Source organism: Brachyhypopomus gauderio, unplaced genomic scaffold (genome assembly GCF_052324685.1).
Source record: "Brachyhypopomus gauderio isolate BG-103 unplaced genomic scaffold, BGAUD_0.2 sc37, whole genome shotgun sequence".
Taxonomy (NCBI): domain Eukaryota; kingdom Metazoa; phylum Chordata; class Actinopteri; order Gymnotiformes; family Hypopomidae; genus Brachyhypopomus; species Brachyhypopomus gauderio.
In genome coordinates this window covers 2741074-2768573 of record NW_027506867.1, presented here as the reverse complement: position 1 = coordinate 2768573, position 27500 = coordinate 2741074, and the positions used below count along the sequence as shown (strand labels likewise).

Here is a 27500-nt window from a genome sequence, read left to right as displayed (position 1 = left end):
AACACGGTTCGGTCTATGACACACACACACACACACACACACACAACCACACAATATTAGTGTGGTTTCAGTTTCTTCCTGTCCCTTTTCATAGGATTAAGGCCTTTCATGTCTTTCCACCCTCATATTACAACATTAGTAACTGCATGTACCCCACGCAGAGTGAACACACACACACCTGCTGCTCAAGGGCAATTCAGCCATGGCAACTGTTGGTTGTGGGGCTTGAACCAGTAACCTTATGGGCCCAACTCTCTACCCTTTAGGCCACAGCTGCTCATCAGTGTAGTTTCTGAAACTCATGTGTGTGTGTGCAAATCTGATCTGTGTATGCGTACGACACTTAAAAGAACAAATAAAAACTGAAGTCCTATTGCTGTCCAGTAAACCTTTTGTGGAATCTGTGGAATCTTACAGTTTCCAAAGAAGGTTGAAAATATTAGATGTACAGTATTCTTTAATGCCAATTGCATTAAAGTTGTAAATATTTTGTTGATATATCAATATATCATATATATATATATATATATATATATATATATATATATATATATATATATATATATATATATATATATATATATATTGATATATTGATATATTGATATATTGATATATATCAGTGAGGAACCGTCAGGGCCCTCTACGCCCTCTCAGAGGGCCTAAAATATTCTTAAAACATTATATATGTATCATTATCCAATTTTATTTTATCCACTTACAGTTTTACAATCGACATCTAAACAATTACAAAAATATAAGCAATTAGCCTGTGAGCCTGTGAAGCCTGTGAGCCTGTGTCTCCCCCTATCAGGACTGTGATGCCCGCTGTGCGTTTACAGACGGCCTGGCAGTAATAATTCAGCGCAATACCAGTTTCAAATGACAGCAAAATTGACCAATCATATCTTCCCTCTTAGTGGGCGGGCTTAACTGTATGATAATTTCCGCCTGCTGTGGCGACGCTAGCTGTCTTTAGCACCACCGCTAGCTAGTTTCGATTCAGTCCTTTGATGTCCTCGTTTAATGCTCACGGTTCGCTATTGATTATATATATATATATATAGTTAATATACTGCCAGTGAGACCATCAGATCATAATGCTCTGTCATAATTGGTTTCCCGTGCACAAACCCCCCCCACACGCATGAACGAGTACCGCTCTTTCCTAACCACGCCGTTAACGGCGTCATGACGACAGCGACCCCGCAGGGCCCCCGGCCGAAGGAGGAGATCGTTTCGGTACTGTTATGAGTACTCCACTTCCGTTCTCGGTCAAACCCAGAACCGCCCCGTACACAACAGGAATCGTACACGTAGGCGGGGGTGCGGCTGTGCACGCCGATAACGCAGAAATAGAGCTCGTCTCAGCGGACGTTACCGTACGAGTTTAGGCCGCTGCGGCTGTCTGTGTCCATCTGTGGTCCACGTGTGTCCTCTGACTCCTATTAACCGCCTCTGAGTGCAGAGGCCTGGAAACATGAAGAGGCCACCACAAATTATCAAAACCTCTGGATTCACTTTTTATAGCAGTCAAGTGAACATTTTTGCTTTATTCCATAAACTATTGACAAACTTTTATCACACATACACAAATATTGTAATTCAGTGCATTTATCATCGAAAACTGGTAAAAAAAAAAAAGGAAGAAATTCAGACATTGAATAATGCAAAGAAAATAAGCTCATTTTAATTGGCATAAACCCAGTTTTCAGTCGTTCGTGTGTATTGGTGTGCTCCCCAGCAGTGGTTAATGCTGCCCGTTTAAATAAGTTCTTTAAATAAGAACTCTTTAAATCAAGGCAGGCTTGCTAATAGACTCTGGTCTGGAAAGGCTCCCATAAATGTATACACATACACACACACACACACACACACACACACACACACACACACACACTGAATGGGCACTTTATTAGAGACACCCATGTACTGGCATGTTGGACCTCCTTTGGTCTTTAGAGGCGCAGAAATAGATTCCGCTGCTGAAATTGTTCTGGAGGAATTTTGGCCCGTGGTGACAGGGTGGCTTCTCACGGCCGCCGCAAACTCTCTGAACAGCCCGGCCCGCCTGCTCCCACCAAAGCCCCTGTGGGATTAAACCGTGCGGCCCATGAAGGCCGGGGAAGCGAGGAACACCCTCCGTCCATGACCGTGCGACCTTAGCGGCCCGTGGCGCCTTGTTCTGCTGAAAGTGTTCTTCTACCACACGGTAAACAGCTGCCGTGAAGTGGGTGAACTCGGTCAGCCTCGGTGTTTAGGTAGGTCCCTGCTGTCCGAACATCCATCCACAGGTGTGGGAGAACCCATGGTGTGTCGACAACATCTCCCACACCGTTACTCCACCCGACTGGTAGGGCTCGTTGATTCCTGCTGCTTGTGCTAAATTGTAACCCTCCCATGGGTGTGTTTATAAAAACAATGAGAATATAGCACCATAAAAGTTACATGTATCCTTAATATACTCCTGCTGTTTAAATGGCGCATTAAACACTTTCAACACATACAAAATGCTCAGTGCGCGAGGCAGAACAATGCAATGTCTCCCGTGGTATGCGGTGGTCAGGAGTGCTGAGGTAAGCTAAAGGCACCCCCCCCCACACCCCCGTCTGGACGGCGTCTGCAAGACCCTCACGCGAGGATCGCAGGAGGATGTGGATTGTTTCGGGAGCCAGCTCTCTCAAAAAACAGCCGCCGGCACAGCCCGTGATCCACTCCTATTTCCTGTTGGACAGGAAGTGCCAGGCCCCCTGGTCTTTGTCACTCGGGGAGACAGGAAGGGGATAGAGCCCAGAGGAAAAGACTCCCGTGCAGATGTAGGACCAGTAACAGAGGGTCGATAAACACAGAACGCGCTCGCATACTGTACGGGCCGTCCCTCGTCCAGACCTCAAACACACACACACACACACACACGGTCATACACCCTCAACATTTAAACTCGTACTGTTCACTAATGTTCCATCTCTGTGTGTCTCTCTAGTCTCTCTCATACGTCTCTCTTGTACAATTTTATCATTTCCTGTCCATCTCAACACGTGGCAAACTGCACGACTTTGCATTTTAGTATTAAAAGCGTAACCAGCCAACTGTTACACTGCACAAAGCTGCCCTTAAGGGTTAGAGAGAGCACTTAGGTCAGGCTGCACCTGTAAACCATAAGCAATGACCATAAGCCAATGTTGTCAGGAGTGCCCACCCAACCTGAAACGTACGTGAAACACAACGTTTTATGGACATCTGAATTTCACAAGGCGCAGCACATGGGTCGTCATGACCACAGTTGAGTGTAGCACACACACACACGCGCGCGCGTCCATGCACGCAACTCCTCTGGTGTCTTCAGGGACCAATAACAGTAATGGCCCGGCAGCTGTACTGAGATCAGTTTGAGGCGTTGTGTGTTTTTCGCACTGGGGTTTTTTGGACTAGCTCTGGGTCCTGTACGCAGGCCGGATGTACAGCAGGTCGGGTGTGTGTTCCAGTCAGGAGAAACAGGATGGCGGCGTAAACACACACTCGTACTGTCTAAGAAGCCTGTAACTGCCCCCATCGTCTCAGAGGCACAGAACCACAATGCTCTTTGTGCTTGGCAGTTGTGTTTCTGTCTTTCTGTGGATTAAGCTTGACTGATTACGCACGATAAGTTTAACAGTGAGGGGGTGTGTGTGTTTAAGTGAGGGAGATCATTACATCACGTTGGTTGTGTTTGTGGTCTGCACAGGGTGAACTTGAAAACCTCAGATGCTGAAGTTTAAGTTTCAGAAAGAAAACATACACACACACACACACACACACTACATTGGTTATCAGAACCAAGGTCATCAACACTGGCGTCCTAAATGCTAAATATGTGTGGCACATTATCTTTATACTCAATAATATTTTATAAAGCATATTCTGTCCATTTTGGACTGGTTTTGAGCAGTTTGGACTGGTTTTGACTTGTTTTAGTTTTAGACAACTCAATATGAAAGTCAAAAGTTTCATGTCTTTAATAACGTTCAGAAGCAGGTGTTCAACATGTTCGACACTGCTGGCCCAGGCTGAGGTGTTTCAGTTGCACTGTTAGTCACGGCGCTGCTGTGAATCAGGTGTGCTGTTTACTTATTGGAGACTGACTCACCAAATCCCACTGTTTGCAACACATTTAATGAGATTTTAGAGGCACGACCTCTCAGCCTCGGACTCGGTGGTGCGAGCCATCTGATCGAACGGAGAGAGAGAGAGAGGCGTGGGAGTCACAACGGAGCCGTCCCCAGAGCGGAGGACGTGAGGAGGTCCCGCACGAGAGGCTCATTCGTACTTTACGCTGACGCTTGTGTGGAGGTGGAGTCAGTGCAGCTTAGACAGTGGGGGGTTATTCAGTGTGAGGAGTGTGTGCTGTGCTGGGGTGTGTGTGTGTGCAGTTCGGGGGTGTGTGTGTAGGAGTTGCACATGCTCACACAGTTCACACCTGGCCAGACAGTCTCACATAGACCATTCTAGCTCACATAGACCTTCCCTCTCTAAACCCGCAAGGGCTTTAAAGGTCCATATTTGGCCGTAAACGTCGTCATTTTCTTTTAAAACGTCACTCCTTTCTTTCCTGTTTCACACATCACTTCCTCCCATTTGGATAACATAGGTTATTCCTGTTATGTTCCTCCAGAAATATTCGTGTGGAGCGCCAAACACTTTCCACTGCAGAGTGTCCTGCCACACACTAATAAATCATAAGAAAATAAATAAATAACAAGCTGACCTATTTCTGAGGGGTTTTTGGAGCAGCTGACTTCATATTAGTGATATGGGATGGCTGTTCCTGAAGGAATCTCTTTACTCTCTCTCCTCCTCTGTATACACACACACACACACACACACACACACACACACACACACACCTCCACAGATGAATCACGCAGTGAGTCATATCAAGGACATGTGTTGGCTGGAGAGACCCAGAAAAGAAGAATTTCCCCGACCCCCTGATACTGTATCAGAAACCTGTCAGGAGGTGAGCAAAAAAGGGAACACAAATAACTCTGATATGTTTTGTGTGTGTATATATATGTGTGTGTGTGTGTGTGTGTGTGTGTGTATGTGTGTGTGTGTGTGTGTGTGCCACAAGCTTAATGATACACATGTATGTTTGTGTATGTGATTGGGTGTGTGTGGGCTGGTGCATCTAACTGCATGTGTGTATGTGTGTGTGTGTGTGTGTGTGTGTGTGTGTGTGTGTGTGTGTGTGTGTGTTTGAGTGACAGGTATATGTGCTTGTATGTATTTATGAGGGACTGCACACAAAAGCAAAAAGGGAACACGAATAACTCTGATATGTTGTGTGTGTGTGTGTGTTGTGTGTTGTGTGTGTGTGTGTGTGTGTGTGTGTGTGTGTGTGTGTGTGTGTGTGTGTTGTGTGTTGTGTGTGTGTGTGTGTGTGTGTGTGTTGTGTGTGTGTATGTGTGTGTGTGTGTTGTGTGTGTGTGTGTTGTGTGTGTGTGTGTGTGTGTGTGTGTGTGTGTGTTCTGGCTGGGATTAAGGCTGTAATAAAGGCACTGGGTTAGTGTGCTAAATTTAGCATCTCTGTAAGGTGGGGGTGCAATAACTGCCTCCACCTGAGGGATTTTTCATCATTCTTTACCTCCTCAGTGTCTCTCTCTCTAACACTCTCTCTCTCTCACACACACACTCTCTCTCTCACTCTCTCTCTGTGCACCACACATTTCTGCCTGTAGAGGAAAACCACGACCCCAGAATAAAATAAAATAAGACTAAATAAAAATACATAGTGATTAAATCACTAAATCCCTCTCTCTTCCCTGCTGTCTCTCTTCCTCAATCCCTCTTTATTCTTCCCTCTCTCTCTCTCACGCTGTCTCTCCTCTTTCTTTCTCTCCACGGTCCCCATCCTACACTCTCTCTCTCTCTTTTTCTTTGTAAAGTGGGAAGTAGCTATTGGATCTCTCTATCCCCTCGCTGAGGCGGCCAGTTTCGGGTGAGTCACAACGCTTCTTTGTTATGTAATGAGCTGTGCGCCCCGCCCCTCACAGCTACGGGCACCTACGAGGTGTTTTCGCCCCGCGCCGAGACTTGCCGTGACCTCCCACAGGAATGTCATCAGTGCTAGGCACTTACCACGAATGCGGGTTTCCATATCTGTGAGACACCTTTTTTACACGCAACGTCGTTAGGTTGTTGATTGTCTTTATTTATTATATTTAATCAGATCGTTTTTTTTTTGTTATTAAGGCACATTAAGGTCATTAAGGTATTAAGGTGATGCAAAGATGTACAAAATATCCGAAGTTTTCTGCTGTGGTGGGCAGAGCAGAGAATTAAGCTCAGAATGACCTGTGAGCACCAGTCACTGTTCACATCCACCCAGCACATTCAGCTACGCCTCCTTCCAGAAATCTATTCTGCAGTGTATTTATGACCAGCTTCACTACAGATATGGGAGGCATAGTGGTTTAAGGTCCTGTTACCTCAATTATCGAAGGAGAATTTATGTCTGACCGGGGAGTATGATGGTGATGTCATCGGCAAAGCAGCGGACCAAAATGATGTCAGTGCAGGGGAGGAAGGAGAGAGGGAGAGGAGGGAGGATGAAGAACACAGCTGCCTGCGCCAAGAGCCGCTTCCCCCGTTGTGTGGGAGAAGATCCAGCCTCTTCTCTCCTCGTATTCTCCTGCTGTCTCCACCTTTCTCTTTCTCCTCTGTTTCTCTCACTTTCTCCCTCACCTGTGTGTGAGTCACATGCACAACTAAACCAGCCCAGCTGTTACTAAGGGCCGCATGAGATGAATATAGAGAGGTTCGGTGAGGAAAGAGTGGAGCAGAGAGAGAGAGAGAGAGAGAGAGAGAGAGAGAGAGAAGGAAAGTGGGAGAGATAGAAGGAGGGAGAGGGGAGGGAGTCAGAGAGAAATGGAGAGAGAGGGAGAGGAAGGGGGGACTCTGTCTGTATCAGTAGTACTGTAGCAGTTATAGCCGCATCATACCAATAACAACAAATTATAGTATCAAACAAAATGCCATACAGAGCCACTAACAATATGACCCTTGATGTAAGGAGAACAGCTACGCTGATGATGACTATCGATGATGTCACTGATGATGACTAACAGTGATGTCGCTGATGATGACTGAAGGCACAGGTGATGCTGTCATCAGAGGTGCAGCACTGCTCAGGGCAGGACACGGGCAGGACACGCGTCCCGCTGTCCTCCCACAGGCTGGACACGGGACTGTAGGGAGTACAGGACATTCCAGCCAAGTGTGTAGCACCTGGACACCACAGTCATTGTCTTATTCCACACACATACACACACACACACACATACAGACTGTTTTATACCTGGGGTAATATATATCCCATATATGCCTACTCATACGTAATAACAACTTTCTTAATGCAACCCTAACTTTATTAGTAACGAGTGGGCAACTCCAATAACAAAGAAAAGGCTTTTTAAACCTGCTGTTGTGTTTGTTCCTCAGGAGACAAACCGCTCCGGTTTTCCCCTGAATTCCCTACGTGTTACGAAAAACGCAAAAACAAAATGTCTGACAGGCCAACTGTGCTAAGGTGTATTAAGAATGCACTTCCCTGAACACTAGAAGAGAGTTTGTGGGAAAGTACTGTGTGAATGTCACCTGTTAGAATGGCGGTCTGTCACACCTCCACACACCACAGATCGCCAGAAAGGGGAAGGGCTGAAACCCAATCGCCAGCTTTTCTGAGAATGAGGAACCAAGAACAAGGTCGCACGGGAGGCCCTGACACGTCCTGAAGGTCGTCAACGCGGAACCTACCACAGACGCGGGACGCTGGAGGGGAGGCGGAGACTGTGGGAGCTCACGTTTGTGGTAGGTGCAGGCGGATGAAGGCCCTGAGATCATACCCTTCGCCTCCGTCGGCCCGTGTGTGTGTGTGTATGTGTGTGCGCTGCTTTAAGTATAACGATACGGCCAGCCTACTGAAAAGGCCATTAGAAAGACATTTAGACATTTTAGAGAAGGAGGGAGAGAGAGACAGAGAGAAGGAGATTGGTAGAAAGAAAGGGAGAGAGACAAGGAGAGGGGGAGAGAGACAGAGGGACTTGTGATTACTCATCTCAACCAGTATGTCCTTTATCAGTTCCCTCTCTCTAAATACAGCAGCACTGAGACACACACATACACAAATACACACACTCAAGCTTTGAACAAAGATAGCCTGACCTCAATAACTACACTCAGATATAGTCCACAAAAATGAACACGGAATAAGCAAAGGACACTTTGAATGCAAATCACACACACAAGAAATGAGAAAAGGTTTATGTGTGTGTGTGTGTGTGTGTGGTGGCAGTGTGACACAGGGATGATCAGTAAACAGACTGAAAGACTCAGAGGAATGGGTGGTGTGACTCAAGGCCTACTGTGCAGGGGTGTGTGTGTGTGTGTGTGTGTGTGTGAGTGTGTGTGAGTGTGTGTTCTGTCGTAGTCAGCTCATCTCAGATAACTGTCATAAACACACCAGCCTACACCATGGAAATACACTGGCTGAATAACTGTGTTTGTTTAAACAACTTCTGACACCTTCAACTTTTCTGGATGTTTCTGTATGAGCAGAAATATGTTGATAGTCTCCAGGCATCTGACATCCAGACATTTGTTACAGTTACTGGAACGACACTGCTGGAAAACACTTCTGTGCTCTAATATCATCCAAATGTTTGAAAATTGTGCTCTAATATCATCACTGGGTACTGAGAAAGGTGTTATATAAGTGTAGTCGTCTACTACTACTACAACTAATAATAATGAATCATATGTGTATGCATCTGTTTATGCGTACTTGTGTGTGTTCATGGCACAGACAGGCCTGATATCTACTTCCCACTTTATAAAAAAAAAGTGAGAGTAAGATAGAGACTTTGGAGAGAGAGAGAGAGAGAGAGAGTGGGAGAGAAAGATATATTGGTTTGTATGAATTAATTCAGCTGTATTTTTATTCTTGGGGGCATGACTTTAATCTACATGTTGATATGAGTGTGTCATGCCTTCCCAGACAGCAATGTCATTCCATCACTTCCCATCATTCATCACTTCTCATCGCCATGGCTGCAGTCGTCATGGTTGACCTCACCCTCATCCTTTTTCAACCGTCGTTCACGGCGACTCATCTCAGGCCACCGCTGCTGCCGACCGCCAGACCCTTGCAGACGCACTTTATGTTGCCATGTTTATTTTTTATTTTTTTGTTTATTTATTTACGTTATCCTGTAATATCCTGCCTGCTTAACACTAGTGAATTATCAGTGTGGATGACGGTACCTGTATGTATGAACGCCAATGAGATATTGTATCGTTTTCTAATACTGGCTACACTGTCCTGATTAGGTGGATGGATGGATTTACAGATAGGTATATATACAGACAGACTTTATTGATCTCTGATGGGAATCATTTTGAAGTTCTGGTCCCTAAATCTTCCAGTTGGCAGACAAGATTCATCAGCTTCCAGTGATCTTGTGCGCGGACCAATGAAATCAGACGATGGCACCTGCTCCGAGTGAGGCTGGAACGCGGCCTACGTGTCTCTACACACACACCGGTGGAGAAATACCCCACCACCTGCTGACCAGCTGACCAGTGGACCACCCGGGGACTGGATCAGTGCTGAGGGACAGGGGGACCGGGCCACCACCATCAACACCACAGCCGCGGGTGGCATCGAGCGCAGCTGGGATTTAAACCTCAAGTGGTTCTCGTGGAGTGTTTCAAGTGATCTTAGCTGTTTAGGTGAATAAGCTGTGGTGTAAGTGGAGAGGTGGTGTGTGTGTGTGTGTGTGTGTGTAAAGAAATGTTTTTGAGGAGTGCGGAATTTCTGTCAGGAATCCAGGAAGCACCTGTATGCATGATACCAGCACACAGCTCATCTGGCACCATTGTGTGTTTCTTTATTTTAAACTTTTACATTCGCTCCAGGAAGTCCCTCTATACACACACACACACACACACACACACACACACACACACACACACACACACACACACACACACACACACACACACACCAGGGGGAAACACAGCAGAAAACGTTGTGGGTACAATATACAGGGGGAAGTCCAGAACTTGCAGAATGTCTGGAGCTCCTGCCGTTTCCTCCCTCACACCTGGAAGTCAGGTCTGCTGACACCGCAGCCAATCACGTCTGTTTAGCTTCAATGGTCTAGATCTTCTCAAGTGCCTCTGCTGTGGGGATTCAGTTCTTAAACGTCTCTCTGAGCCAGAGCTTCTGTTTGGGATTCGCACGCAAACGATGCAGTGTTCCTGTGAGGTGTAGTTAGAAACAGGATCCATGGGTTACAGCGTGTACCTTACACCAGGAATCAGGGGTTACAAGGGGCCAGCGAAAGGTCTGTAGTGGCACCCAAGGGGTTTGTTTAGTCTAATTGAAGGCAACCATTGATCGAAACCAAATGTAGCCCTGCCCTGCCCTGTATTTCAGAGAGCACAGCGCCAGTCTTGTTGTTTTAATGGGTGTGCACATGAATGGGCACCTACACCTGTTCATCCTGACCAGTCTTAAATATGGCACCAAACCTCTGTGAGGGCAGATCAATTCAGTGTACACACACACACACACACACACACACACACAAAGAGCTACATGTTCTGTATACAGTGTAGCGTGAGAGAATAGCTTCCAATGAATGTCATATGACTACTGTTGTATCTCTGTGTGATTCTTTCACTGCTAATGCAGACCTGCTAAACTTCCAAACATCGGAATGCATCCGTTAACTGATCCCACCCGAAAACACAGACCACCACCCCACAAATCTAAAATACCCACCAGATTTAGCTCGTGAGATAATAGGCAAAGCCTTCATGGATCTACTCAAACACACTGAACGGATCATCTGTATTTAGAATAATGAGAGGCAGTCCATTGCTCTAATTTTGCTTGTTGGTCAGTTCTGAGCGTGCTCAGTGAGAGTTTGAGAGTCTGTGTTACCCCCAGAGCTCTGTGATGTCATCAGGAGAGAGATTACACTGAGGCCATATGGCCGACTGCCTGTTGCTCTAATCCACTAACAACCTGCTCTTCCTGTTACACACACACACACACACACACACACACACACACACACACACACACTCTTTCTCACTTGCTCACTCTCCGTCACACACACGTTAACACTGGCTCCCGCATATAAATATATATGCAAACACGCAAGTTCACACACTTTAACACTAATGCATTTACATGTTACACGCACACACTTTCTTTACTTAAATGTAGAATGACATGAATGGTTCACTGCCGTTTGGAGCTAATAGTATGTACCCCTACACGTCCAAAGGTTTCAGTCTGCATTAGGTAACCTTCGGGCTATCCACTGTTACGAAAGTCCTTTTTTCAAGGGGTTACAACAGAAAGATATGTGCCATTTTTGGGAGGCGTAGATGAACTTTAGCGCAGTTTGATCAGCTTCCTTCCAGCGCTGCCACTGATTGATTCATTATTCATGAACTGACGTATTATTCCGTAATTATGCATGCAAATCCTGCAGTCAAGTTCTCTGGAGTTTCGGGGAGGGTTGTGAAGAAGATACTGTTGAAATCCTTAAACGAAATTTCGTTAAGCTCCTTCAGAATGATAAATATACCAGTCCATAGGCTGCGTGTGTCAAAACGGCCAGTTTTCAAGAGCTAGTCGGTAAAAACATAGAAAGAGGCCAGTCGTTTCAGCTCAGACAACACTAGTGTGGGCGGTCCGGTTCGGACGAAACCTCGTCGGTGTCCATATTTGGGTCGTGACGTCAGAAGCCGGAGGTTCCGTTCGTATAAAACTGATTCCACGGAATCCCCTCGGAGGAAATGTAGGCTTAAGCGCCGCAGCTTCAGTCGGCACTCGGCAGCCTTAAAACCTCCAACTGAAACCGAAATCACTTCATTAGTGTTCGGGTCTTTACGCCTGTGGATAAGCAACATGAAGGTCGCAAGCATAGACTGTCGTCGGCTGAAGAAGATCATTAGGAAGGAGTGTGGAAACTGTCTCATTGTGGATTGTCGACCCTATTTTTCCTTCTCAAGCTCCAACATAAGAGGTTCGGTCAACGTGAACTTGAATTCCGTGGTGGTCCGGAGGTCCCGCGGCGGTCCCGTGCCGCTGCAGTTCGTGATACCGGACGAAAAGGCTTTGTTTCGGCTTCGTCAAGGCAGCATCTCGGCTGTGGTGGCTCTGGATGACCGGACCCCTCATTTTCAAAAGCTGAAAAAGGACAGCATCGCTCAGATCGTGATAAACAGCCTCTCACATCTAGCCAGCTCCGCCAACATCTGCTTCCTAAAAGGTGAGCTGTCATTATATACTGACATTATATTGTATATTCAAGGATCAACTCTTTACTGTGATCACTTTTGTTAAGTTCAGATGCGTGGCCCGCTGTTAGGTAGGTTAGAGTTTTTTAGTCCACGATTTAGACTATTCTAAATTAAATTAATACGAATAATCCACTAAATAATTAAATCTTTGGCATTTTAGAGAACATATTTCCGAATCAAAGTCTACACAATAAATTAGACCACTGACATTGGTCCGATAAGTCAGTTGTTTACATCCAGGGTTGCTTCGTGAGAACTGTTAAAGTACTGTTCTTTGTTCTTTGAAATTATATATATATTCTATATATATATATATATATATATTAATTTTTACAATTTCTCAGCCCCAGTCACAGTCGTGTCTCGTATAAGTCTCCCATGTGAGCCATGCATTTTTTAGGTCCTGGAAAAAGATTGAGTGTGCGTCAAAGGACGGATGAGTCAGAAGGCGAGGAGCTGGACACTGGAGTGGCAGATATTAGCCTGACCGCTGACAGCAGTTTATTTAAACCCAAATGTTTGTTTGTGCGGCGGGGGTGGGGTGTCGATGCAAAGGGCAGTTTGTGGATTAACCTAGGAATTTCATGACCATGTAGTCCCCAGACGTTGCCAGCAAAACCCCCGGTGTTGAAATAACACCTACCGTTAGGTCACCGACAAGTGCTGTAATTTAATTCAACACTTGGTGTTAATATCACCTTGGGATTCTGCTCTGTGTCAAATTAACTTTGAGACGGAATTAAGGAACAGTGCCATGGGCCCCCCCCCTCCGCTCCACAGTCTAGGGCTATGTGACTCCCAGATAAGGTTACCCAAATAATGACTAAAATATTCTTGGAAAAAAAAAGAGAAGACGACTCAACAATCCTTGAAAGCAGATGCACGTTTTAACCACGTCGTCTTGTGTTCACAGGGGGCTATGAGAACTTCCATTCCCACTACCCTGAACTTTGCACTGAATCCAAGCCGACGCAGCCCAGCGCGGCCGACACGGAGCACAGCTGCGAGAGACCGAGCGCGCGCCAGAAGCCCGATTACGATCAGGTGCGCAGCGAGAGAACCGCCACGCCCACTTCCGCATTCCAACCCTGTTCCATTCGAACCCGCTTCCTCTTTATTATTGGGGGGGGGGGGGGGGGGAATAAAGTCACACTTTATTTCAAATGTTCCCAGCAGACATCAGGGGTCCCTTTATCTGCGACCTGAAATATTGTTGTTATTATCAGAGGCGGTTTTGCATAGAGGCGTGGCTAGGCAACTGCCTTGGGCCCCTCCCACTGCAACCCACTGTAAGGGGCCCCCTGATTAGCTGACTTATTTCTCGCATATTAATGTTGATGGGCCCCCTAGCTAAATTCGCCTTGAGCCCCCAAATTGCTAAATCCGCCACTGGTTATTATATTATACATGTAGGCTAGCCTATATATAACGATCAGATCGTTAACATTTTCGGCCTCGAAGCACTTACTGCTGGTTAGGTTACACTGAACATTATTCACCTGACGGTTTATATGCCGTGTTTGTCTGCAGGGCAAACCGGTGGAGCTGCTACCGTTCTTGTGTTTGGGCAGCGCCTATCACGCCTGTAGAGAGGAACATCTCAGCGATCTTCACATCACAGCGCTTCTCAACGTGTCCCGCAGGGACTCGAAACCCGCTAAAGGACAGTACCGCTATAAATGGATCCCGGTGGAAGACAGCCACACTGCTGACATCAGTTCTCACTTTCAGGAGGCCATAGACTTCATCGGTAAGTGCCCCACACACCTGTCCATGGCGTTTTACTTCCATTCCTCCAGTTTATAAACACTATCAATTAATAGCCTAGGTGTGTGTGTAAACTATAAGAGTTTTAGTTTAAGCTTTTACATTTGCTGACTGAAACAAGCCTAGAATACACGTAAAACGGTGGAAATGATAAAGGGAAAAACCAAGGCGTGTTGGCTTGAGTCACGATTAATATAGGACGGGTGTGACCGGTGTGTCATGGGACGAGTAGCTGCTCGTGGCAGGCCCGGGCATCTGGTGCGCGCGAGTGTGCGCGCGCGTGTTAGATTGTGTGCCCGTGTATGATGAGTTGGGCGTGACAGGCGCGTCCTTAGAAGCCTAAGTGGCTGTTGACAGTTGTTGCTGTGGTACGAGTGTTTATGGAATCACCTGAGGGGTGTGTGAGTCATATTTCTAACAAAAACATAAACAGCAATTGGATAAACACTAAGGTAAAGATGTTTTCCAGGCTATTTTTAGACTAAAAAGCACTCGCATGACCCCTACTACTTCAGGTGAAATGGCTTCCAGCTGGAATCTGCCATTCAGGATCGGCCATGTCTTGAGTTTCTACCTGATTGCCCGTTAGCACTCTTTGTTTCTAAAGTGTTCTTCAGTAAGAACAGTCCGTCTGTGTGTTTTGGAGGAACGAGACTATAAGCGTCGGTTATTATTTACATGCATTAGTTTGTTATGGGTATTGTGACCCCTATGAACTCAGTCCCCACTGCACATGGTCTAATGGGTTTGGAAAGATTAAATGGAACAGGTTTTGTTTGGATGATAAGAATACTCCTCCCTCTCTCTCTCTCTCTCTCTCTCTTTCTCTCTCTCTTTCTCTCTCTCTCTCTCTCTCTCTCTCTCTCCTGTCTGAGGTGAATGGATCACACTCTTAATGCTCACCAAGCCTGTAATGTGTGCGTGTGAATGACTGTATGTTTGTTTCTTTTACTGTAATGGAACTGGCTATGATTTTCTGAGTAAATCCATAAATAATCCACTACAGTTTGAGACACATGGAATAAAAATATCTGACATTGAACTATACAGAGTTAGGGGCACCAAACTGAGAAAAAGATGTACGAACCGCAAACATTTACGGTGTACCACAGAGAGGATTTACTTAAGTAGGCCAAGGAGAACAGTGAAACACCAGTGCTACTGATCTCCTCTCCCAGACAAACAGGCTTTAAAAAGCCCGTTGAAATATTTTCCTTAAGGGTCTTTATGAGGACATGACAGGTGTTGCGGTTGTTAGCCCTGTTTTTTCACGCTCTATGTCGTCGTTTTCAATGACGGATGAGTTTCAGGGAAATGTCGAGACAGTTGAGCAAGTGTCTCGTCAAACACCCTCATTATTGGTTCATGGAGTTGATCACTGTTGAGAAACCTGTCTCAGGGATGCTATTTACGGGAACGTTGTTTTCTAAAACACTTCACGTTTCTCTCCTTCCAGACGAGGTCAGACGTGAGGGCGGGAAGGTGCTGGTGCACTGTGAGGCGGGAATCTCGCGCTCGCCCACCATCTGCATGGCCTACCTCATGAAGACCCGGCGGCTGCGTCTGGAGGAGGCCTTCGACGCCGTGCGACGCTGCCGCGCCGTCGTCTCGCCCAACTTCAGCTTCATGGGCCAGCTGCTCCAGTTCGAGGCGGAGGTCCTCTCGTCCACACCCCCGTGCCAGCAGGGCGGCGCCTGCTTCCCCGACGCGGGGGACGACGGCCGAGGCGAGGCGGGCGGCGAGGGCGGCGGTGGCAGGTTCGCCGTCGACCAGGGCTACGAGTCCTCCGTGTTCACCTTCCCTACCTCCTTCGTGTCGCCGAGCCCCATGCAAGCGCCGGCGCACCCCTTCACACTCAGTCCCATCACTGCTCTGCCTTAGTGGGGCCGTAACGGCTACCCGTGTCCTCCAACTACTTGAAAGACAAAGAAAAAAATTAAAAATAAAAATGAAGACAAGCGGGACAGGCAAGGACACAGCAGAAAAGAAGGAGAATGGAGAAAAAAAAAGACTTTGGTTGTGGTGTCATGACAGTATTTGAATCCAGTTTAAGAAGCATTCTTTTTCGTTGATGTTGTTTGCCTTAGAAAGAGTCGCACCAAACAGCGAGAACACTGCAATACAAGCCTTAGTTTAAGCGTGTGATATCTGTCTGTTCACATCGCCCAGTGAGGCATTTCAAATTAAATTATTGATTGTTTTTTATTGTTTCCTTTTTTATGAAGTGTAGATCTGCTAATAAACGTTTTTTAAAAATAGCAAGTATTTGTTGGTGTTTTTCTCTTATACCCACATCAAAATCTGCTATTTCCTCTCGGGGATCAATAAAGTATTCTGATTCTCATCATAGTGCACATTTGTGCATGAGACATATACATCTGTTAAAACGATTGTTAATTCCAAAATCATATTTACAATTTTACTTAGATTTAAATAACAAATTATATTATAGAAAATGCAAAGGAAATAATCAAACATCTAAATAGGCTAACTTTCAAATATTTTATCCAATCCACCATTTTTGTACCATTACCTAGAAATCGTTATTGTCTCCATGGCTTATTTTATAAACCTATAAGGTATAAACGTAATGTTCACATGTTATGCATATGAAAGTAAGCTTGCAAGTTAACTCAAAATCACCAAGATGCAATAGTGACGCCTGCTGTGACCTTCACCCTGGAGAGTAGGTTAGCTACTGAAGAGAGTAAAATACGATCTAACTTTCTGCATCGCAAAAAGGTTCGTATGATTTAATATTGTGGCTAGATAATGGAAATTTTGCTATTTTGTTCACTTTGGTACACAATTATTGTAATATTTATATATTATATATAATATAATATATATAACTATATTACAATGTAAATTCATGTAGGTGGAATTCACATATTGGTACATTTCTTTAAAGAGATTGTAGCAATTAAACCATAAAAAATATACAATACTAAGTTATCACCGTGACGGACAGGAACACAGAAATCAAGCTACAACTACCGTCGTAAGCGCTTCACTTATACACATCCAGTAAAAATTCCTCTCATATTGGCGCCCAAGTTGGAGACAGTGAGGATCACACCAACATTCTGAAATAGGGATACAAAAAAAAAAAACTGAAATACATTTAACCTGAACTGAATATTTATGTCTTTTCGAAACTAGCTAAATAAAAATGCGTTACATTTTAGTACGATATAGTTCTAGTACGTTTACAATAGATCAAACTATACAAAATTACTGACAATACCACAGTTCCCCCCCATTTACTCAAGTAAGTTCGTCCATTGTGTCCCGCCCCCGCCGCCATTTTCCTTGTTATTTCTTTTTCGTGAAGGCTGGAAAAGAATTTTTTGTTTTCATGTTAAGAATCCGCACTTATTATTGCCTACGTGTTTTTAATCCCGTACCCTTCTTCTCTTCGTGGAGGAGGGGGGCGTTTAACCTTTCGGTGGATATTTGCAGAGGATTTCTGGAGAGGCAAACATGTACATTAAACAGGTAAGGTGAATGAGTTGCTAACAGTCTCAAGGCGCAAGTTTGCAGCTAACTAGCTAACATGGCTAAGTAGCATTACAGCTAACTAGCTAACATTGCTAAGTAGCATTACGGCTAACTAGCTAACATGGCTAAGTAGCATTACGGCTAACTAGCTAACATGGCTAAGTAGCATTACAGCTAACTAGCTAACATGGCTAAGTAGCATTACAGCTAAGTTAGCTAACATAGCTGATTAGCAGGCCAGCATCCACTGTAGTGCTAGCGTGGTCTAGCTAGCCCTGGTTCTTATTGAAATAAGTTTATTTTTGGTGATTTTAATTGGGGTAATTAAAAGGTCCGAGCTAGCTAGCTAGGCTAACGCTGCCTGACCGACTAGCTGTCATTAGCGTTGACGGACGTGTGGCTAACGCGCGAGGCTTGTGCGCTAGCGGCGTGTGTGTGTGAAGTCCTGGTCACTATTGTGGGATGCTAACTGGTTAACCGTTTAAATACTCTTCATTCTTGAGGTAAAATACCCAGGTGGTGTAAAGTTACAGCTAGTTGAATGGCATGTAAACGTTATGTGTATGGCGACTCGTTCTCCGTTATCTGTACTGTTAATACATTGCCTGGCTAGCTGGGTGTCTAACATATTGATGGTCGCTCGCTAGATAATCAATTGGTCACATAATATCTAGCAACCTACCTAGATTTACAGGTTAACTAGTGATCAGCAGATGTGTAGTCGACTCTTCTTATGCAACTGGCTCACCCAGCTAAGTAATGGGACATCTTGGTTTATGAAGGAACGCCTGTTAAAATGCAGGGATGTTAAAATGTGATGAAATGTAATACCTTTCTAACAAATCATTGCCAGGTCATCATCCAGGGTTTCCGCAGTTACAGGGACCAGACTGTGGTCGACCCCTTCAGCCCCAAACACAATGTTATTGGTGAGTGGCATGTCGGAGTTGTCAAAGCTCTCAGTGTCTTGAATATTACAGAGCTTGCATTACATTGTTCAGATTATGGGGACTGAATTCATGACAAACAATTACTTGAATTACTTATGCTTGGACACACATCATGTCCTTTAGATCATTTTGGTGCAGTAGGTCCACGCGATCACACAGAAAAAAGATACTGCAGTTTCTCATAGCTCACGCTGTACGATGTTGTTTCTTGCAGTGGGAAGAAATGGATCCGGCAAGAGTAACTTCTTTTATGGTATGTCCTGTGATCTACTGTTGTGGTTGTTGATCAACAGAGCCGCAGTATTTATAATATATGCTTATAATATTTTGTGACCAAAAAAACACCCAAAACTGGCGTCAGTGCTTTTGGACCAGATGACCATGATTTAAAAAATACAAATGAACCATCCTTGATTGTGGGTCTGTCCACACTCCCAGAATGTAGACGTGATGGAACCCTGGGCTGTGCGATTTCTTTTGTTTGTCCACGTCTCACAGTGAAACGGGCCTTTCGTGTCCGCCATGGTCTGTTTTTTTTTTTTGTGTGTTCGCAGCCATCCAGTTTGTGCTGAGCGATGAGTTCAGTCACCTGCGGCCGGAGCAGCGCCTGGCCCTGCTTCACGTGAGTCACAGTGCTGCTCACCCTCCTGCTCACACACCCTCTCATCATCTGTGCCACAAACCGTATGCGTTCTGTAGCATTAAAAAAAAAACATCAAATGCTTGATTGGGCGATGTGGCTTTCCATAGCAGTTGAGCATGTGAACTTAGTTTGGTAGTTTTTGGAAAATGCATTAAAATACTCACAGTTCTCAAGGACTCAAAGTTATTGGGTCATTTTGTAATATGTAATAACTTATAATTAAGCAGTAGTGGAATAGAGGTTGTAGACTACAACAGTTAGTAAAATGCAGTATAGTTTGGAGTTAAGTAGAATTATTAGAAGTAATTTTGCATTATATTCGGAATATTACTTCAAAAAGTGGCAGGTCAAGCCCCAGAATAGACAGCCACTGGCGTCCCATCGTAGAGCGAGGTCCTCACCCGCTTCACAGGGCTTCGGTCGCCGTCGTCTCTGTCTTGCGCTTTGCGTGCCCACTGCCGACGTAACCGTAACGCCAGCCTATCACAGCCGTGTCTTTGTTCTCCTGTATGAATTATGCATTTACCCTCTGCACATGTGTCCCTTCCCACTCCTAAATATATATATATAGAAATAAATGCGTCACTCGTCGTCCCCGGCACAAAACCCTCCACCGGGCCATGTGGCACGCCTGCCCCAGAGGCGGCGGGAGTTTTGTGTTGCATTATTATTATTATTTAATTTAGTCCGCGGCCTGTATTTATAGAGTCTGGTTTGACGTAATGGGTCTGTCCCCTTTCCGTCCGCAGGAAGGCACCGGTCCCCGCGTCATTTCGGCTTTTGTGGAAATCATATTCGACAACTCGGACAACAGATTGCCGGTAAAAAAAAGCCCCTCACCAGTAATCTTTGTTGTTTCATGTTGCCTAGCTGTGATGTGGTAGTAGATGCTACGACTGCCACCATGTTAAATGTATATCTCCCCGAGTCTCATCAACAAGCACACTAGATCGGTTACTCATTTTGATCATCAGTTGTATAAATTCAAAGCATTAATTGAATAAAGCTTTCAAGAATCTACGTTCACATTGTTATACTCTAAAGAAGCTATTTTTAAGTTCTAGTAATATGGGTTAGGTTGTACTGGGGTTTATAATGTGAAATGGTAATATTGTACTGGTAGATCAACAGAACTTTATTCTCATCAGATTGACAAAGAGGAGGTGTCCCTGCGACGTGTCATCGGAGCAAAAAAGGACCAGTATTTCCTCGACAAGAAAATGGTGACGTAAGTACCTCTGCTTCCACTCATTTAAGTGTTTCTTTGTGCCTGAGATGTGGAGAGAGAGCTGGGACTGACGAATGCAAACTTGAGAACAAAAATGGGCTCGTGTGTTGCAGTAAGAACGACGTGATGAACTTGCTGGAGAGTGCAGGTTTCTCGCGCAGTAACCCCTACTACATCGTGAAGCAGGGAAAGGTAAGGGAGCGTCTCAAAAGACACCGCTGATTAGTTTAAATCGTACCGCTGGGGTGAACCGACAGCTAATGAAGGTTCCCCTGTGAATTTTTGTTAGAACTGCTGAGAACTTGGTGTGGGTTTTCCATCACTGATGGGAAATTCACGATAACCTGGATTGAAGAGTCTGAACATTTCTGTTAACCACTGTAACTTCGCCTTTACTCGTGTGGTGTATTGTGAGTTCTTCCATGATGGCGTTAACGCCACGTGCGTTTGCGTGAGCAGATCAACCAGATGGCGACGGCCCCGGACTCCCAGCGGCTGAAGCTCCTGAGGGAGGTGGCGGGCACCAGGGTTTACGACGAGCGCAAGGAGGAGAGCATCTCCCTGATGAAGGAGACAGGTGCTGGCCCCACAGCACCACCCACCACCACCCTTCACCCACCCCCCCTTTAACCCGCATCTAGGCGTCTGCGGCCCCCACTCACACAGTCCCGTCACCTAATCGCAGCCCCGATGTTATTCACGCTGACGTGCTCTCGGGTTCTTTTGCATTCAGCGTCATTACCATCAATTACCGAGTTATTATTCATTACTGATCTAGTATAGAGATGACATGCTTGTAGTATTCACCTAGGTGTGTCCTGCAGTAGGAGGTGTGGGTTGCCCCCTCTCCTGCCAGAATTCCTCTCCTTTATGTTTGTTGGGTTTTATCCTCCTTTACCAGCTGCACCACAGTGCTTCATCCTCATGCAGTAATTACGCTCGATGACCTACGAGTACAGGCATGTCCGTTGTCTGTTGTGATTCTGTCGATCTGTTAGTCACTTTCTAAAAGTGTTTTGAGTGAGCAGTGTGTACCTGTGTGTGTGTGTGTGTGTGTGTGTGTGTGTGTGTGTGTGTGTGTGGGGGGGGGTTCTGTTAAATGAGGCAGGTGTGTGAGCTTCTATTGAATGAGGTATGTAGGTGGTGAATAAGATGTTGTGTAAGGTTCATTTCTGTGTGTTGTTTCCAGAGGGCAAGAGAGAGAAGATCAACGAGCTGCTGAAGTACATCGAGGAGCGTCTGCACACGCTGGAGGACGAGAAGGAGGAGCTCGCACAGTACCAGAAGTGGGACAAGATGAGGAGAGCCCTGGAATACACCATCTACAACCAGGAGCTCAACGAGACACGGGCCAAACTCGACGAGGTGAACACACGCTGTCTCCCCCCCGTTCCCCGTTCCAAGGTCTCGTGCAAGAAATAAGCTGGTTGTCCGTGTAGGAGAGATGCCTGGTTGTAAACGTCACCCCCGAGCTGATGTCTCTGAGGACACACAACTCAGCAGCACTGTCTGAAATGAGCGGATATGACGGATTAAGCTAACGACTACATGCTAACATTGTCCAAAAGACTGATTCGTACTCATTAGCATATAGTAACTCAAGTAGGTTTATGTTTTAGATATTTTTTAAATCACACTGCTTCAGAACATATTGAACATGCTGCACCTTGTCATTTCACAGTATTATACTCGCTGGCTGCATAAAACTAGTCAACATTAGCACAGAATACAGCCTATAAATATATTTTGGGTTGCAAAAACTTGTGTTCCTGATCCTGGATACCTAATGTGTAGGAAAGTTACTTCTCCCTGAAATAAAGTGCAAATATCAACACTCATAGATTTTCCACAATGCAGTTACAACGCGTGCATGTACAAAACTGTTAATAAACACAGGGTTTTTTTTTCTACTAGCTGTCTACTAAGAGAGAGACGTGCGGAGACAAATCGAGGCAGCTAAGAGACGCTCAGCAAGACGCCCGAGACAAAGTGGAGGTGAGACTCATTTGAGCACTGCGCACCTAAGTGTCAATGCTTGGAGCACGTCCACGTGCCTTACACCAGCGTTACTGTCCGCAGCGTAGTGTCTGTAGCCCCCAGATCTCCTTCCCCTCTCATCCCTCTCTCTCTCTCTCTCTCTCTCTCTCTCTCATCCCTCTCTCTCCTCCACCCGGGCGGTAGGAGACGGAGCGTGTGGTGCGGGAGCTGAAGGCGCGGATCTCCGCCATGAAGGAGGAGAAGGAACAGTTGAGTGCCGAGCGGCAGGAGCAGATCAAGCAGAGAACCAAACTGGAGCTCAAAGCCAAAGACCTGCAGGACGAGCTGGCAGGAAACAGCGAACAGAGGGTCAGCGCACACTCACACACACACACACACACACACACACACACACACACACACACACACACACACACACACACACACGGTGCACCCGCACATGTACATTACTGCCATCCATTGCAGAATGTGTTTTTCTCTGCAGTTATGCCATATGTGCATCTCGGGATATGTTGTCCTGTGCTGCTTAGCTAAATGACTGAACACCCACCTAAATTGGCTACACCCATCCATATCTCTGTCTCCCTAACTTCTGTTTGTTGATTGTGTATAGGAGAGACATACTGTGGATAAACCGGCTGTTGCCAGCGTTATATAAAGCCTAGTAAGGTGGCCAGTGTCAGAAATATTGGCTGGTTACTGCTGTCATTTTACAGGCCTGCGTTAGCATGTCTTACAGCATGAACCAGCTCCTCTTTATGAATCAGTCCATGGGTTCCTGTGGCCTTGCCAGCTGACCAGAAATAAGTATCTTAGTAACATTTTACCTTTGGGAAAACACTTGCATTTGTGTCTTTTAACCTGTCGGTTTGAATGTGGAGATTCTTCAGCACTAGGGTTGCAACGATATGAGATTTTCATGGTATGATAACCGTCTCAGAAAATCACGGTATCACAGTTTTTTTACATATATTATTAAAAGATACACTGACCCTTAAAGAAATTACAACAAAAGTTTTGCTTTTGTTCAATGAACCATTTAGGGGTGTATTCAACTAAGGATTTTCATAGTCGAATCTGATTCTTCAGCTTTTCCCTTTAGTCGACTAATAGTCGAATCGGGTTTATTTATTTATTTTTTTTATTTAGAGCACCTTAAACGGGATCCCGTTCTCATTCAGGACTTTTTTCCTCTTCAAAGTAAAAACCTAAAACACTCAGATAAATGAATAAACACGGTAGGTTGGCTTTATTCAGCTTTTATTTATTTACTTATTTATTTTTTTATGAAACGTTAGAGAACATTAGCCATCAGTGCGCATTGTGCATATCGAACTGTCAGACAGGCACTGTGCAAAATGTCAAAAATATTTTAAATAAAATATGCCTGCCTGAAAATATAAAAAAATTGCCACACAACAGCAAAAAAATACAAGGAAAGGTTCAAGTAACGGGGTTTAAAAGCAAACGACAACAAAAAATGTTTATAGGCCTACTTGCCGAGACGCACCGCAACGAGACGCGTTTTAAATGCCATGTTGGTTGTTGTCGTGCGAAATGAAAGACGTTGATGACATGACTTGCACTTTAATTTGTTTGATTCATCTTTGTTTTTCAAAGTACTTTTGAAGTTTTTTAGTAGCCATTATAATATCGGCAGATGCTGCGCGTATTCTGTAGCGTGTTCAGCTCCGCTCGTTTGGATTGTGCAACAGCAGGGTGTGATTTATTAATGTGTAGTAAGGAAGAGGCCTATTGTTAATGCGCAAAAATCATTAAAAAATATTTATTAACAGAAATTAGGATGATTTTATTTGACAAAAGGCCATATGTAATGAAAACAAAGACAATGCTTAGCTGCATCCTTAGGCACCCCCATGCAGTTAGAATGGTACATTCGACTATGACGTTCATAGTCGACTAGGGGGTATAGTCGACTATAGTCGAATCAGCGAATATTGCAGGTCACCTCTAGAACCATTTATTGAAGAAACCAGGAACTATTGTATACAAAATGTCTCATTTAAAAAAAAATAAGCTGTACACCTGTTTATATAAATACTGCAAAATTTGAGAAACCTAAATCATGGATTTCAGTACAATTATTTAAGTTTAAATTATTTAATATCTGATAAACTGAGCCTGGGTCAGTGTCTGATCAACAACTGTTGTAAACGTCCGCTTTACTGCCAAGTTGGAATATAAATCCAGATACTGCAGAAAGAGAGGATTTTTTTCTGACATGATTCTCACAATAGAAATTTCTATATTAAGGCTTTCACACCGAGTCTGGTTTTAACATGAAAAACAGGCATGTCAGAATTTGAAAATGAACGCATGTAAATTAATGGCGTCTTTCACATCCAGTGAAAGCAAGGACCTTAAAAAGCTAGGTGTATACTTTCACTAGTGAACGTAGCGCGCAACTCTGCCCACCTCGCACGAACCTCAGCGAACGGCGGAATCGTTCAGACTTGGCACATCACATTCTTTGCAGTGTTGTCCGAAACAATATGTGGTAGTATAAAGAAACACGCCTCAGAAACGGGAATGAACATTTACCTGACGAAAATTAATGTTGCTTTGTGTTCCAGGTTTCAAAAGTGCTGGAATTTAGGCTAAAGTACTTGAAAATGCTTGAAATTGTAACTGCTTGGTTTCACAACAAATGTCTGACTGAACAGTTCTCTTGTTTTACGTTCTTGTAATTCCAGGACGAAACATGAGAGAACGTGAAGACGTTAAGATTGGGCGTTTTGAAAATAAACAACCATTAAATAATGTGATAAAAAAGCGGATTATTTCGAATCATTTCGATTATATGTATAAATATTTCACTTAATTAAGTTTAACATGCTGGGAAACATTGAAATGGACCTTGAAAGTGACGTACAAATGCTTGAATTCCACCTTGAAAAGGTGTATGCACCCTGCAAACATGACTTTGTTCATTGCGCTGAAGCGTGGTGCGCGCAAAGTTACAAAATTCGAGAGGTGCACGACCTTGCGCATCGACAGGGCGCGAGACCCTCGCGCACGGGCGGAGCCACCGCAATTACGACATTTTCGCCGCTGATTTTAGTTTAGCCTTTTTTTTTTTGTTAAAAAAATGGTTAAGTCTGATGCACTTTCTGTCATTCTCACCGCTGTGTGATGAGTAGCTGAACCGGAGCGGAGTTGCGCATGCGCGGGTCAGTTTCTCCGCTGGCTTGCTTTTTACCGGTAATAAGCAAACGTACACGGTATGATAACCGTACATTTTAATACCGTGGTATACCATGAAACCGGTTACCGTTGCAACCCTATTCAGCACTATCCAAGATGAATTTGAAACCGTTTTACAAACAGAAAGACAAAAACTACATAAGTCACTTAAATGTTCTGTAATGTGTTGTGTGTCTAAAATCTTCTGATGGTGTGTTTGTAAACATGTGCAGGGGTTTACGAGCTACCCGTGTGTGTGTGTGCGTGTGCGCGTGCGTGCGTGTGCGTGTGCGTGTGCGTGTGTGTGATGTTGGTTATCCTCTTGTTGCACGTTTGTTGGGGTGAAGCTGTGTTATACAGCACATTGTCTGTGGGGTGTGCTGGCAGGCAACACTGAACAGAGGGACCACAGTGTTTCCGCCTGCGTCACAGACTACACGCGTGCACACACACATACACACACACACACACACACGCTCTCTCACACTGACTGCAGTGGGCTGTAGTCCAAACACACAGCTTGACTATCTGCCTGTATGTGTGAAATACACACACTGGTCAAGCCTCCCTTATCTTATCCTGGCTCAGTGCAGGATTAGTCCCACGTGTGTGTGTGTGTGTGTAAAGCCGCTGGTGTCCTCCATAGCTCATGCACAAATGGCTGTGTGTTTGATGCTATTTAGGTAGCTCTTCAAAAGCCAACACTTCTTTAAACTCACTTTGAAATGTTTAATGAAAAGTCTCTTGCCCCGCTCCGTAGAAACGGCTGCTGAAAGAGAGACAGAAACTGTTGGAGAAGATCGAGGAGAAACAGAAGGAGCTGCAGGAGACTGAGCCCAAGTTCAACACGGTGAAGGAGAAGGAGGAGAAAGGCATCGCCAGGTGAAGCCCCTCCCCCCACCGTTAACCACGCCCCCTGGTGGAGAACCCACCCTGACGGAGGAACGATTAACCCCCCCCCTCTCTCTGCTGTGTCTGCCCTGCGGCCCCCCAGGCTGGCCCAGGCCACGCAGGAGCGCACGGACCTGTACGCCAAGCAGGGCCGCGGCAGCCAGTTCACCTCCAAGGAAGAGAGGGACAAGTGGATCAAGAAGGAGCTGAAGTCCCTGGACCAGGCCATCAACGACAAGAAGAGACAGATCAACGCCATCCACAAAGACCTGGAGGACACAGAGGCCAACAAGGAGAGGAACCTGGAGCAGTACAACGTAGGTGGCAGGACACCCACGGGGTCGTGTGTGTGTGTGTGTGTGTGTGTGTGTGTAGTGATGTTGATGCTTTGTTGAGTGAGAACTACTCTATTATTAGGGTCATCACCTTTAATCTGCCTTCTGGTTCAGTTGAATACACGACAGTTTGACCGCAGAGATCTCTCAGAACCGAGCCACCCTTGTTGAGCTGAGCTGGGCCCCTGCCCGGTACAGCTGGATCATCTGTGTGCTGCTTGTCTGCAGAAACTGGACCAGGACCTGAACGAGGTGAAGACGCGCGTGGAGGAGCTGGACAAGAAATATTACGAGGTGAAGAACCGGAAGGATGAGCTGCAGAGTGAGAGGAAGTGAGTGCCTCCATAACACCCCAGAGCACGAGAAGATACATGAAGATACATGGAGACACCCCCAGGAAACAAGCAGAGGAGTCATGGCTAGGCTGATCTCTGTGTGTGTGTGTGCGTGCGCAGCTATCTCTGGAGGGAAGAGAACGCAGAGCAGCAGGCCCTCGCAGCCAAGAGAGAAGACCTGGAGAAGAAGCAACAGTTACTACGTGCGGCCACCGGGAAGGTAATACACGCACCTGCGTCTGTGTATTTTAAACCGTCGTCTCCATAGTTGTCACTGGAGTCATCATC

General features: G+C 45.3%; 2 protein-coding genes across 2 annotated transcripts in view; both read left to right on the top strand.

Annotated features, from left to right (window-relative positions):
- The first annotated feature begins 11836 nt into the window (after positions 1 to 11836).
- Positions 11837 to 16385, top strand: dusp5 (dual specificity phosphatase 5). Its single transcript, XM_076985071.1, has 4 exons — positions 11837 to 12329; positions 13274 to 13404; positions 13891 to 14110; positions 15584 to 16385. Exons 1-4 carry the CDS (start codon positions 11966 to 11968, stop codon positions 16006 to 16008), a joined length of 1140 nt encoding a protein of 379 aa, XP_076841186.1. The 5' UTR covers positions 11837 to 11965; the 3' UTR covers positions 16009 to 16385.
- A 1055-nt stretch (positions 16386 to 17440) lies between these two features.
- The window catches only part of smc3 (structural maintenance of chromosomes 3), a 20262-nt gene continuing 10202 nt past the window's right edge, over positions 17441 to 27500 (top strand). Inside the window, exons 1-15 of the mRNA XM_076985009.1 lie at positions 17441 to 17625; positions 18482 to 18557; positions 18793 to 18831; positions 19133 to 19200; positions 19971 to 20042; positions 20370 to 20449; positions 20563 to 20641; positions 20909 to 21026; positions 21639 to 21814; positions 22364 to 22444; positions 22631 to 22795; positions 26412 to 26533; positions 26646 to 26859; positions 27106 to 27209; positions 27333 to 27432. Of these exons, the coding sequence (XP_076841124.1) occupies positions 17611 to 17625; positions 18482 to 18557; positions 18793 to 18831; positions 19133 to 19200; positions 19971 to 20042; positions 20370 to 20449; positions 20563 to 20641; positions 20909 to 21026; positions 21639 to 21814; positions 22364 to 22444; positions 22631 to 22795; positions 26412 to 26533; positions 26646 to 26859; positions 27106 to 27209; positions 27333 to 27432 (1509 nt within the window). The 5' untranslated portion in view covers positions 17441 to 17610. The remainder of the gene's footprint in view (positions 17626 to 18481; positions 18558 to 18792; positions 18832 to 19132; positions 19201 to 19970; positions 20043 to 20369; positions 20450 to 20562; positions 20642 to 20908; positions 21027 to 21638; positions 21815 to 22363; positions 22445 to 22630; positions 22796 to 26411; positions 26534 to 26645; positions 26860 to 27105; positions 27210 to 27332; positions 27433 to 27500) is intronic.

Bases quoted from the DNA above. Each gene is read 5' to 3' on its own strand.
- dusp5 (XM_076985071.1), top strand. From the start codon at position 11,966: ATGAAGGTCGCAAGCATAGACTGTCGTCGGCTGAAGAAGATCATTAGG. The intron at 12,330-13,273 runs GTGAGCTGTCAT...TTGTGTTCACAG, and splicing joins CAACATCTGCTTCCTAAAAG to GGGGCTATGAGAACTTCCAT. The intron at 13,405-13,890 runs GTGCGCAGCGAG...GTTTGTCTGCAG, and splicing joins AGAAGCCCGATTACGATCAG to GGCAAACCGGTGGAGCTGCT.